Source organism: Nicotiana sylvestris, chromosome 7, assembly GCF_000393655.2.
Source record: "Nicotiana sylvestris chromosome 7, ASM39365v2, whole genome shotgun sequence".
In the NCBI taxonomy this organism is placed as follows: Eukaryota; Viridiplantae; Streptophyta; class Magnoliopsida; order Solanales; family Solanaceae; genus Nicotiana; species Nicotiana sylvestris.
Genome location: NC_091063.1, coordinates 145154134 through 145167088, shown reverse-complemented (window position 1 = coordinate 145167088; position 12955 = coordinate 145154134). Strand labels below are relative to the sequence as shown.

Genomic DNA, 12955 nt, shown 5'->3' with positions numbered 1-12955 from the left:
TAAAGTCCAAATTAATTATTTTACCCAAATAAAATTAAGATTCAATCCAAAATTTGTATGGATAAAATTTAATAAATTTTATATGTCTACAGATGCCCGTTCTGCAAGTCTTGTCGAAGTGTAAACTTAATAATCCTTAGCGACGAGGCTTGAAGCACCGGTGCGAAGGCAACAATTTTTTGTCTCCTAACAAAAACACTTGCTCATGCACTTTGGTTGAGCATTAGGTCGAACCACATAATCATAGTTGAGCATTAGGTCGAACCACATAATCATAGTGACTAGCAGATCCTAGTCAAATAACGAGTATCCTACACTTGTGTTGTATCTTTGATTTGGAGACAAAAGTTTGGTAGCTTTTCCTTGTCAGGCTAGAACTTAATCAATGAGAATAAACTTCACAACATGTAAAGATATGCCACGTAGGACAATATAAGGCCACCACCAAATTTGATAATAAGCTTAGTACACTTGAGTTGTGACTCCATTCTAATTTTCTTCCTCTAATTTGACGTGCACCACTAGCCCTGCCAAAATTAATTCACCCAGCATGGTGTTTTATTGAATTCAAATACGACTCGGAATCCTTTTCTTTAAAGAACAAGAGACTTGGTAATCAACTAGGAATCTCTTTTTATTTAACGGGGAAGTCTTGTACACCAAGTAAGACTCCACCTGCTCATGAGGTCTATAAAAAGGACAAGAGCTGGACCTCAAACACATAAGAGCACAAACTTGTAACTCAGAAGTTCGGCTAACCATTGCAGAAGATACACAAAGCTCTTCCCAATTGTAATTAATTTCTCTCGCATCTTTTTTTTTTTTTTTTAATATTCCTTTTCACAGTTTCTTTTTTTTTTTTAAAAATCTTTTTCAGGAATTGATATCACCCATAAAGGAAGTTTGAATTTGCAAACTTTCAGCAATTTAGATGGTTATTTTGATATTAAACTGATATGAGTCGGTTCAATTAGATTTCCAGATTAGCTATTTTAGTTGCCAAGTCATATTTTAGTTGAAGCCAATTTGTATTTTAGTTGAAGATTTAATCATTTTATTAGATGTTAGTTAAGGTCACGTGCCGCATATGACTTCTGGTACAACTGTGAGGGAGTTAGTTATAATTAACTTCCAGATTCCTTTTCTCTTTCGAATTGCTCGTGTATACATAACAATGGATTTAGTTGTACAATTAATTCAAACATTTTAATTACTAAGAATCCCTCTTATCTCTCTCAGCTCTTCTTTTATTCTTCTTCTCCATCAAACTCAACTGTTTAGGAGCAACTCTGCACATTTGCTTCTTAGGTTTTGCTTATTCTCCTTCTAATTATGTATAATGCGTATCATTGATATCAGAGCAGTGCTCCTCCGACCTGTTACCATGGGTGATCACTGTAAGTTATTTTCCTACGTGTATGTGACCCAATAGGTTAAGGCCCATAATTAATATTTAATTAATTATTAAATCTCATCCGTCCGATTGGTCACTTGATGGACGTACCAGATTAAGTGAGAATCTCTATAAATTGGTCATCTCCCCACCCATTAGGGTTACCGTATTTTTTTATTCTCTCTTCCATCACTAAAGTCGGTCGTAACGTAAAGTTAGGGTAAGAGGCGAGAAACCAATTACCGATTAATGCTTCGCTTCAAGATAATGGATTCCGCTTCAGGTATGTTTTCTGTAACGATTTTGTGTAAGATTATCATGTTCAAGATTTTGGTGTAAATTAAAGTTTATGCTTACATGTGGTATCGGAGCATGGATATTTGAACTGATAATCTTCGATTGAAGAGATTAATTTTAAAACTTACGGAAAGAAAAAATCTGACCGAATGAATGTAGTAAAAGTATTTTCCTTCTCTGTATGTTTTAAGAGTTAATGAGGTCTCAGACCGTGACCTTGTAATCAAAAATATTTGAGGGAATCTTTAGTTTAATGAGTTCTGCCTCTCATCCTCTAATACCAAGACGAACCATTAATTTATGTACATATTGAATGGTTAAATAGAAAGAGTAATATAGCTTTGTGGGTTGATGATTATGAATATATGCTTCTGTCTGCAATTTATTAATACAATTCTATTTTCCCGTGTTCAACCACAATGATTATATGTGTCAGAATAGTATATCATGATATAAATATTTATTGGAATAAATAGCAGTTATATTAAATAATGAAGAATCTACATATTAGTTTGATGATTGAAAAAGCGGCACTGCACGATAATGAATTTGCAGTGCCGTATAGGGATTATGTTGTTACTAAGTTATCCCATTATGTCCCTATTTTATAATTGTGGTCATGAAATTATGTTTGTTTCTTTAGGCTACTATTTTAAAATTAGGGCCATTGATTATTTATGTATGTGTTTAAAATTATATAGTTTGTTAGTCACCAAAGTGATCAAACTAGATTGTTTAAAGTATTCACATGCATAAAATCTTCAGATATTTATTTTATGTGTGCATTTACACTACTAGAATTCGGCCAAAAAGCGACCAAATATTGGCGACCAAATTTGGTTTGTTAAGAAAAGCGACCAAAGTTGGTCGCCAAACTACCGAAAATAATAAAAAAATATTTGAAATAATTTAGCGACCATAGTTGGTCGCTATTTGGACGCAAATTTTGTCAAGCGGTTGACTGGACTGGTCAGACTTGCTTGGTCAAAGATACACTGAGTTTAGCGACCAATGTTGGTCGCAAAAGTGGGACCCACACAATTTTTTTAATAACTTTATTATTATTTTATAAAACTTATATAAAATATAAATATATATAATTTAAAACTTGCGACCAAAGTTGGTCGCTAACTGAAGGATAAGAAGATAGCGACCAACTTTGGTCGCTAAAGTGGGACCCAATTATAATATTTTAAGAAATATATATTTATGTAAATTTTTTATAAATTATAAATAAATATAATTCAAAATTTAGCGACCAAAGTTGGTCGCCAATGTGGGACCCAGTTCTAACGTTTAACAATTTTTATTATTAATTTAAATATTATATAAAATATAAATAAATCTGATTAAATTTTAGTGACCAAATTTGGTCTCTAATTTAAATTCATGTACATTTAGTGACCAACTTTGGTCGCTAAATTAAATTCATTTAAAGTTAGCGACCAAAGTTGGTCTCTATATGGTCAAATTTAAAAATCACTTTTGTGTTTACTATGTAAATAATATAAATGTAAGTCGTTAATAATTTTGTAATACAAGGGATGAATAGTACTACGAAGCGGGCGTGTGTGTCTATATATACAATATATGTACTTATGCTATACTATGCACTAAGTATAAGTGTATGAGGTAATACCGTATCGAATATAGCTTATATATATATATATATATATATATATATGTACTTACGCTATACTATACACTAAGTATAAGTGTATGAGGTAATACCGTATCGAATACAGCTTATATATATATAATATATATACTTACGCTATACTATGCACTAACTATAAGTGTATTAGGTAATACCGTATCGAATACAACTTATATATATATAATATATATACTTACGCTATACTATGCACTACGTATAAGTGTATGAGGTAATACCGTATCGAATACAGCTTATATATATATATAATATGTACTTACGCTATACTATGCACTAACTATAAATGTATTAGGTAATACCGTATCGAATACAGCTTATATATATATATATATATATATATATATATATATATATATATATATATATATATAATATATGTACTTACGCTATAATATGCACTAAGTATAAGTGTATGAGGTAATACCGTATCGAATACAGCTTATATATATAATATATGTACTTACGCTATACTATGCACTAAGTATAAGTGTATGAGGTAATACCGTATCGAATATAGCTTATATATATATATATAATATGTACTCACGCTATACTATGCACTAAGTATAAGTGTATGGGGTAATACCGTATCGAATACAGCTTATATATATAATATATGTACTTACGCTATACTATGCACTAAGTATAAGTGTATGAGGTAATACCGTATCGAATATAGCTTATATATATATAATATATGTACTTACGCTATACTATGCACTAAGTATAAGTGTATGAGGTAATACCGTATCGAATATAGCTTTTATATATATATATAATATATACATACACTATACTATGCACTAACTATAAGTGTATTAGATAATAGCGTATCGAATACAGCTTATATATATATATATTTTCTTTTTTGAAATAGCGACCAACTTTGGTCGTTATTTTGGTCAAACGGTCAGAATATAGCGACCAACTTTGGTCGCTATTTTGGTCAAACGGTCAGAATATGGCGACCAAAGTTGGTCGCTATTTCTAAAAATTCAAAACTGTTTTACCCACCAAAATAGCGACCAACGTTGGTCGCTATTTTAATTACATAACTCTCAAAACCGGGATCCCCTCCCATTCTTTCTAAAAAATTCCCAAAATCTCTCTTTTCTCTCTCACACTCAAACCCCACCCCCCTTCCAACTCCCACCACCAGGCCCCACCCACGCCACTAACGACCACCGCTCAGCTGCCGCCGTCGCCTCTGCCGCTGTTGCGTCTCTCCTTCTCCACCTCCTAAAAATTCAAGGTTAGAATTACAAACCTAGGGTTCAATTAGTATTTCAATTGTTTATTGTTTCAACCTAGAATTAGTGTTTCAATTGATTATTTAACATTGTATTTTATAGAAACCTAGGGTTTAGATTGTATTTATCATTATTTAACATTTTATAGAAATCTAGGGTTTAGGGTATGGGTTGAATATTTAGGCTAGACTTTATTGAGTATTTCTCCTTCAATATTTTAGTAAGCAATAGATACTAATTTAACGTCAAAGACTTGATTCATAGATAGATATATATTAGGGTATAAATTGAACTTTTAGTTTAATCTTGATTAGTTTATAGGTAGATATTTAACATAGACACATGATAGTATATTTGGATTTTCTCTTAAAGTTCAAGACAATGTTAATGTTTAAGGCCTTAAGCGAATCATTGCGTGACTCTTGTTTGAGTACAACGAGTCGCCCATTTTAGGATATAAATTGAACTTTTAGTTTAAGTTTAAACTCGTAGGATACAAATATAACTTATAGTTTTTAGGTTTTGTTCTTGTGAATTGAACTTGTAAGATATAAATTGAACCTTTTAGGATACGAGTTGAATTTTTAGGATATGAATTGAACCTTTTAGGTATGAGTTGAACCTTTAGGATATAAATTGAACTTAAACTCGTAGGATATGAATATAACTTTTAGGATATAAATTGAAGCTTTTATGTATGAGTTGAACCGTTAGGATATGACTTGAACTTTTGTGGATATAAATTGAACCTTTTAGGATATGAGTTGAATTTTTAGGATATGAATTGAACCTTTTAGGTATGAGTTGAAGCTTTTAGGATATAAATTGAACTTTTAGTTTAAGTTTAAACTCGTAGGATATGAATATAACTTTTAGGATATAAATTGAAGCTTTTATGTATGAGTTGAACCGTTAGGATATGACTTGAACTTTTGTGGATATAAATTGAACCTTTTAGGATATGAGTTGAATTTTTAGGATATGAATTGAACCTTTTAGGTATGAGTTGAAGCTTTTAGGATATAAATTGAACTTTTAGTTTAAGTTTAAACTCGTAGGATATGAATATAACTTTTAGGATATAAATTGAAGCTTTTATGTATGAGTTGAACCTTTAGGATATGACTTGAACTTTTGTGGATATGAATTGAAGCTTTTATGTATGAGTTGAACCTTTAGGATATAAATTAAACCTTTTAGGTATGAGTTGAACCTTTAGGATATGAATTGAAATTTTGGTTTATGTTTTGGAATTTTAGATTGCGGGAGGATTTTGTAGAAGAGGTTGATGACGTTATTAGACATGCAATGGAACTTCCACCAAGAATAACTAAGATAAAGTACCTGGCAGAATGTGCCTTTAATTGTTATTCTCATTAGCGACAATGATGATGAGAAGGCAATGACATGTGTTTCAAATAGTGATTGTGTAGGTAGGAATTTAGTATTTCCTAAGTAGATAAAAGAAGAGCTTATAGAGGAATTCTGTACTTCATTTTCCATAAGGAAAAGAAGTTTGATTGAGAGTGACAAGGTTGATGAAGACGGATGGTTTTCCGTTGGTCGTTGCAGTTCCCATAAAATGGGGATCATAAGACTCTATGATGACAGAGATTATAGGAAGTTTTGTACTCAACTTTCTTTCGAGTCTGATCCGTACAAGCTTAATGTGATATTGGTTCAGATTCAGATAATGATTTGACTGACAAAAGTATGGAAATGCTCTTAAAAAGAATTAAAGGTAAAATATTTTTCAGCTTCCTTCTCGACCAAGAAAAACGTTTTACCTTTAATTCTTTTTAAGTGCATTTCCATACTTTTGTCGGTCAAATTATTGTCTGAATCTGAAGAAATATCATCCAATATCACATTAAGCTTGTACGGATCAGACTTGGAAGAAAGTTGAGCACAAAACTTCCTATAATCTTTGTCATCATAAAGTCTTATGATCCACGTTTTATGGGAACTGCAACGACCAACGGAAAACCATCCGTCTTCATCAACCTTGTCACTCTCAATCAAACTTCTTTTCCTCATAGAAAATGAAGTACAGAATTCCTCTATAACCTCTTTTATCTACTTAGGAAATGCTAAATCCTACCTACACCATCACTTTTTTGAAACACATGTCGTTGTCTTCTTATTATCATTGTAGCTAATGAGATAAACAATTGATCAAAGACACACTCCGTCATGTACCGTATCCAAGTTATTCTCTGTATCAAAGTTCATCTCGAGTAATAGTACCACGAGGATAATCACCAAAGCCACCAGACAACTTTATGATGCCAATGAAGCAAGATGAGCTATTCAATGAAACTCGTATTGTAAAGAAGAAGAAAGAGACTGATTCAGAAAGGAGGGTCGAGCCTCGACTACATACATGTAAGTTTTTTACTTTTCATTAAATATTTTGATTTGCTTTTATATAAATTTTGAAATACTAATTCAATATAATTTTTCATATAGGTTCAATTCGCTTCACATCTGACGTGGGGGAATTCATACGCAGTCAACCACCTAATGAACCGAGCGAGGCAATCCAACTTGCAGACGAGGATGATGAAAGAACACTCCTTCAGTACTTTATATACTATTGTGTTAGTTCTATTGTGTTAGAACTAATTTACATTGTGTTAGTTCTATTGTGTTAGAACTAATTTACATACCAATTTACTATTGTGTTAGTTCTCTTTAGTTCGAATGGGCTTGTAATATGGGTTAACTTAGTTTTGTTAGCTTAATATGTTAGTTTTATTGAACTTTATTCTTTGTTGCTTTTAATTGCTTTTTATTGTTGTTGTTGTTGGCATAAAATGCCTATTTAGGAAATTGGTATAGCTCGCAAGTGGTGTAGCTGCAAAAACAGGCAGTTTCTGCCAAAATAATACACAGAAAAGCGACCAAAGTTGGTCTCTATTTGGTCGCTTTTCATGTTAAAAAAAATAATTTTCTGGAGAATAGCGACCGACTTTGGTCGCTATTTACCCAGATTTCTACAAAAAGCAACCAAACTTGGTCGCTATTTCATTAAAAAAATAAAATTTCTGGAGATATAGCGACCAAAGTTGGTCGCTAATATTTAAAAAATAAATTAAATCCATGTATTTAGGGACCTAAGTTGGTCTCTAGTTTCCAGATTTTAAAATATAATATTTGGTTTAGAGACCAAAGTTGGTCGCTTTTTAGTGATTAATAATAAATAAATAAATAATATATTTTTTATTTAGAGACCAACTTTGGTCGCCAAATTTATATTATTAAATTAATAAAGCGACCAAAGTTGGTCTCTATAGTCAATATCCGGAAAAATGGGTCCATTTAGCTTACAGACCATCAATATAGCTACCAGACACTTTTGGTCGCATTTTGGTCGCTATTTAGCCAAAAAACGACCAAAGTTGGTCGCTTTTTGCGGTATCTTTTTCCCAGAATTCTAGTAGTGTTATGATTATATAGTTTGTTAGTCACCAAAGTGTCCAAACTAGTATGCTCATGAAAAATATGCATACATAAAATTATAATTTATCCATGAAATTAATGAAATACCAATAATTAAAAATTAGTGGATAAATTAATTTTTACTATTGCTAGAACTTAAGGATTTACCCAAAGGTGAATCAATTATTCTATGAATAGTGATTATAATGAGGTAAAATTAATATTCTTTAGTCAAATATATATTGTTTGTCCAAAGATGGCATATATATTTGGTTAAAAATATTTCATTACCTATTAAAGACTAAATGACACTTAAATTATGATAGTGTGTCGTAGTATTTACCCAAAGGAGAATTGCGATATGCTTTAACTGTTTTATTGAATCCATATTGATTTGTGAGCATGTATTATCTATTTTGCAGCTATTCCTTTTCATTCGCTTTCTTCGTCTGCACTGTGTTCAACGGATTGAACTTCTCTAAATGGCGTGAATAAGTCCAGTTTCACTTAGGTGTGATGGATCTTAACTTGGCCCTGCTGAATGATAAGCCCACTACCATTACTGTTTCGAGCAGGGCAGATGAGAAGTCTTTCTATAAAGCATGGGAACGCTCTAACAGGCTAAGCCTTATGTTTATGCGAATGAATATTGCCAACAACATTAAGAGTATTATTCCACAAACAGAAAGCGCCAGGGAATACCTGAAGTTTGTGGAAAAACGTTTTCGTTCTGCAGATAAGTCTCTTGTTGGTACACTAATGGCTGAACTCACGACCATGAAGCTTGATAGGTCGCGTAGCATGCAAAATCATATCATCGAGATGACTAACATTGCAGCAAGACTTCAGTCCTTGGGGATGAAAGTGGATGATTCCTTCTTGGTTCAGTTTATTCTGAACTCGTTGCCTCCTGAGTATGGACCTTTTCAAATTAACTATAACACTATTAAGGATAAATGGAATGTTAGTGAATTGTCCAGTATACTTACTTAGGAGGAGTCAAGACTTAAGAAACAAGGGAATCATTCAATTAACCTCATGGGTCAAGGAGCTGGTAAAAGTCTTAAAGTGAAGGCCAACAAGTTCAAGAAGAAGAAAGCACCTACTAAAGCTCAACAAGATGCTAACAAGGAACATAAGGCAGATACGTGTCGTTTTTGTAACAAGGAAGGATACTATCAGAAAGATTGCCTGGAACGTAAAGTTTGGTTCGAAAAGAAAGGTACAATTAGTGCTTTTGTATGTTTCGAATCAAATTTAGTAGAAGTTCCTAATAATACTTGGTGGCTTGATTCTAGTGCAACTGCTCATGTATCTACTACATTGTAGAGATTACTTACGATCCAAACTACAAATCCAAATAAGGATTTCTTATTCATGGGAAATCATATAAAGGCTCCAATTGAAGGCATAGGGACTTATCGTTTGATCATGGAGACTGGACGTCACCTTGATCTATTACAGACTCTTTATGTACCTTCAGTTTCTAGGAATTTGATTTCTCTTTCAAGACTTGATGTTTCTGAATTTGATTTAAAGTTTGGAAATGGATGTTTCAATTTACATAAGAATGCTATTTTTTATGGTTCTGGTTTTCTTAGTGATGATTTATATAAATTGAAACTCGACATTGGTTTTTCTGAATCCCTTCTTACTGTTCAACATAATGTTGGAATTAAACGTAGTTCACTAGATGAAAGTTCTGCTTACTTGTGGCATAGACATTTGGGTCATATATCCAAAGAAAGATTAGAAAGATTAGTAAAGAATGAGATTCTTCCGAATCTAAATTTTACTGATCTTACTATATGTTTGGATTGCATTAAGGGAAAGCGAACCAAGCATAGTAAGAAAGGTGCCACAAGAAGTACTCAACTTCTTGAAATTATACACACCGATATTTGTGGACCCTTTGATGTTCCATCTTTTAGTGGAGAGAAATATTTTATCACTTTTATCGATGATTTTTCACGTTATGGATACATCTATTTGCTGAAAGAAAAATCTCAAGCAATAGATGCTCTCAAGGTATTTGTTAATGAGGTTGAAAGACAATTAGATAGAAAGGTGAAAATCATTAGGTCAGATAGAGGTGGTGAATATTATGAAAAATATAATGAATCAGGACAATGTCCAGGATCATTTGCAAAGTTCCTCGAGGAACATGGCATATGTGCACAGTATACTATGCCAAGAACACCTCAACAAAATGGTGTTGCAGAAAGGCGTAATCGAACACTTATGGATATGGTTAGGAGCATGATGAGTAATTCTTCATTACCCAAATCATTTTGGATGTATGCTCTTAAAACCGCTATATATTTATTAAATAGGGTTCCTAGTAAGGTAGTTCCAAAGACCCCTTTTGAACTGTAGACATGAAGGAAACCTAGTTTAAGACACCTGCATGTTTGGGGTTGGCCAGCGGAAGCTAGAGTTTATAATCCACAAGAAAATAAACTAGATTCTCGAACATTAAATGGTTACTTTATTGGTTACCCAGAGAAATCTAAACGTTATGTGTTTTATTGTCCAAACCATAGTTCGAGAATTGTTGAAACCGGTAATGCAAGATTCATTGAGAATGGTGAGGTTAGTGGGAGTGTTGAAAAGCAAAGTGTGGAAATAAAAGAGGTGAGGGTCCATATTCTATTACCCACGAATGTACCTACTTCCACACAAATACCAAATATTGTTCCAGTTGTTGAAGAACACTTTGACAATACCGAACAACATTTGGATTAAACACTTCATGAAGAAACTAACTCACAAATATCTGACACAAATGAACCACAAGAAATGCCATTAAGAAAATCTCAAAGATTTAAAAAATCGGCTATTTCAGATGATTACGTGGTTTATTTGCAAGAGTCAGATTTTGACATTGGTCTTAATGAGGATCCAGTTTCATTTGCACAAGCCATAGAAAGCAATGAGTCTGAAAAATGGATTGATGCTATAAAGGAAGAGTTAAAATCCATGGAATACAGTAAAGTCTGGGATCTTGTTGAATTGCCAGAAAGTTCTAAAAGAATCGGGTGTAGATGGGTCTTTAAGACCAAACGCGATTCAAATGGCAATATTGAACGATACAAAGCCAGACTTGTTGCCAAGGATTATACTCAGAAAGGAGGCATTGATTATAAAGAGACCTTTTCGCCGGTCTCAAAGAAAGGCTCGTTAAGAATTATTATGGCCTTGGTGGCTCATTATGATTTAGAGTTACACCAAATGGATGTGAAAACTGCCTTTCTTAATGGAGATATCGAAGAGGAAGTTTATTTGGACCAACCAGAGGGTTTCAAAACTAAAGGAAAAGGTCAAATGGTGTGTAAACTGAAGAAGTCAATATATGGACTTAAACAAGCCTCACGACAACGATATATAAAGTTTAATGATACCATAACATCATTTGGATTTGGGGAAAATACTGTTGATCGGTGTATATACCAAAAGATCAGTGGGAGCAAGTTTATATTTCGTCCTATATGTTGATGATATTCTACTTGCTGCTAATGATTTAGGCATATTGCGTGAGACTAAAAATTTTCTCTCTAAGAATTTTGAAATGAAAGATATGGGGGAGGCATCCTATGTGATAGGAATAGAAATATTTTGTGATTGATCACAAGGATTATTGGGATTGTCTCAGAAAGTCTATATCTAAAGAATTCTAGAGAGATTTAATATGAACAATTGTTCAGCAGGAATTGTTCCAATTCAAAAAGGGGACAAATTTAGTCTCATGCAATGCCCTAAGAATGATGTAGAACGAAAGGAAATGGAATCAATTCCTTACTCTTCAATTCTTGGTAGTCTGATGTATGCTCAAACTTGCACAAGACCAGATATTAGTTTTGCGGTCGGAATGCTAGGAAGATATCAGAGTAACCCAGGAATTGATCACAGCTGCAAAGAAAGTTTTGAGGTACCTGAAAGGAACGAAGGATTACATGCTCATGTATAGGAGATCCAAGCATTTGGAAGTTGTTGGATACTCGGATTTAGATTACGCTGGATGTATTGACACTAGAAAGTCCACGTTTGGTTATATGTTCCAATTAGCTGAAGGAGCAATATTGTGGAAGAGTGCCAAACAGTCTGTCATTGCTGTCGCACCTCCTTTTCACCGCGCCCGCGGGGCGCGTGGGGATTTTTCTCCAATTAAAGGACAGTCGAAACAGGATTTATTTAGTTATTTCAGAGTCGCCACCTGGGAATTTTAAGGCGTCCCAAGTCACCAATTTTAATCCCTGAATCGAGGAGAATATGACTCTGTTTATTATTCTGCGAACCAGAAATCCTGAGTAAGGAATTCTGTTAATCCGGAAGAAGGTGTTAGGCATTTCCGAATTCCGTGGTTCTAGCACGGTCGCTTAACTGTTTTTATTATTGGCTTAATTATCTTGATTTTTATTAAATATATTGATGTTACATGATTTTACTACCGCTTATACTTATTGTGATTGAAAACCCTTCTTTGATTCGAATTACGCGTACGTATATTCGTGTTATAAACTTAAAAATGCGGAATTATGTCACGCGTACGTGTACACAATAACTTTTGATAATATATTTATTAAGCAATCATTTTTGAGATTGTGCTGAATCAAGAATATTTAGTTTTCTTAAATATTGAACCGCACATCGCGAATTTTTATGAAATTAATTTAACGCCTTTGAAAAAATCCTTTTATTAAATATTCGCTCGAAATTGCGCGTACGCATAATCCGAATTTTGCTTTTAAAAATATAATCAGGGTACGCGAACGTATCCCTCATTGCGCGAAATATTTGCAATGATATTAGGGATTTTTCCATAAATTGTTTATTATATTATGAGAAATCTTCATTTAAGATATCCCTAATTCTTGAAAAAAGAATTCACAATTTATTGAA

General features: G+C 33.0%; 1 protein-coding gene across 1 annotated transcript; it reads left to right on the top strand.

Annotated features, from left to right (window-relative positions):
• Positions 1-8572: 8572 nt before the first annotated feature.
• On the top strand, positions 8573-9049 carry LOC104210347 (uncharacterized). Its single transcript, XM_009759235.1, has one exon. It carries the CDS (start codon positions 8573-8575, stop codon positions 9047-9049), a length of 477 nt encoding a protein of 158 aa, XP_009757537.1.
• Positions 9050-12955: the final 3906 nt, after the last annotated feature.

Coding starts and splice junctions, on each gene's coding strand:
- LOC104210347 (XM_009759235.1), top strand. CDS start 8,573: ATGGATCTTAACTTGGCCCTGCTGAATGATAAGCCCACTACCATTACT.